The 221-nt window shown below is 71.0% G+C and overlaps 1 protein-coding gene across 1 annotated transcript in view; it reads right to left on the reverse strand.

The window, feature by feature from the left end:
• The window catches only part of KIN (Kin17 DNA and RNA binding protein), a 17,372-nt gene extending 17,186 nt beyond the window's left edge, over window positions 1-186 (reverse strand). The window contains exon 1 of the mRNA XM_010023103.1: window positions 73-186. Within this exon, the coding sequence (XP_010021405.1) occupies window positions 73-186 (114 nt within the window). The remainder of the gene's footprint in view (window positions 1-72) is intronic.
• Window positions 187-221: the final 35 nt, after the last annotated feature.

Consider the following 221-nt stretch of genomic DNA (forward strand, 5'->3'; position numbering starts at 1 on the left):
CCCCCCCCGCGAGGGCGCGGCCCCCGCCGCTCCCCCCCGCCACAGGCCCAACCACCACCGGAGCGGGCTCACCTCATCGCGGCACTGCTTCTGGCACATCTGGCAGTACCAGCGCAGCTTCTGCAGCCCCTTGGACTTGATGCGGTTGGCGATAGCCTTGGGGCTGAGGAAATCCGACTTCCCCATGGCGGCGAAGCGGGAGGGCCCCTCAGGCAGACCCG

The sequence above is a fragment of the Nestor notabilis genome, unplaced genomic scaffold, assembly GCF_000696875.1.
Source record: "Nestor notabilis isolate BGI_N333 unplaced genomic scaffold, ASM69687v1 scaffold3121, whole genome shotgun sequence".
NCBI lineage: Eukaryota > Metazoa > Chordata > Aves > Psittaciformes > Psittacidae > Nestor > Nestor notabilis.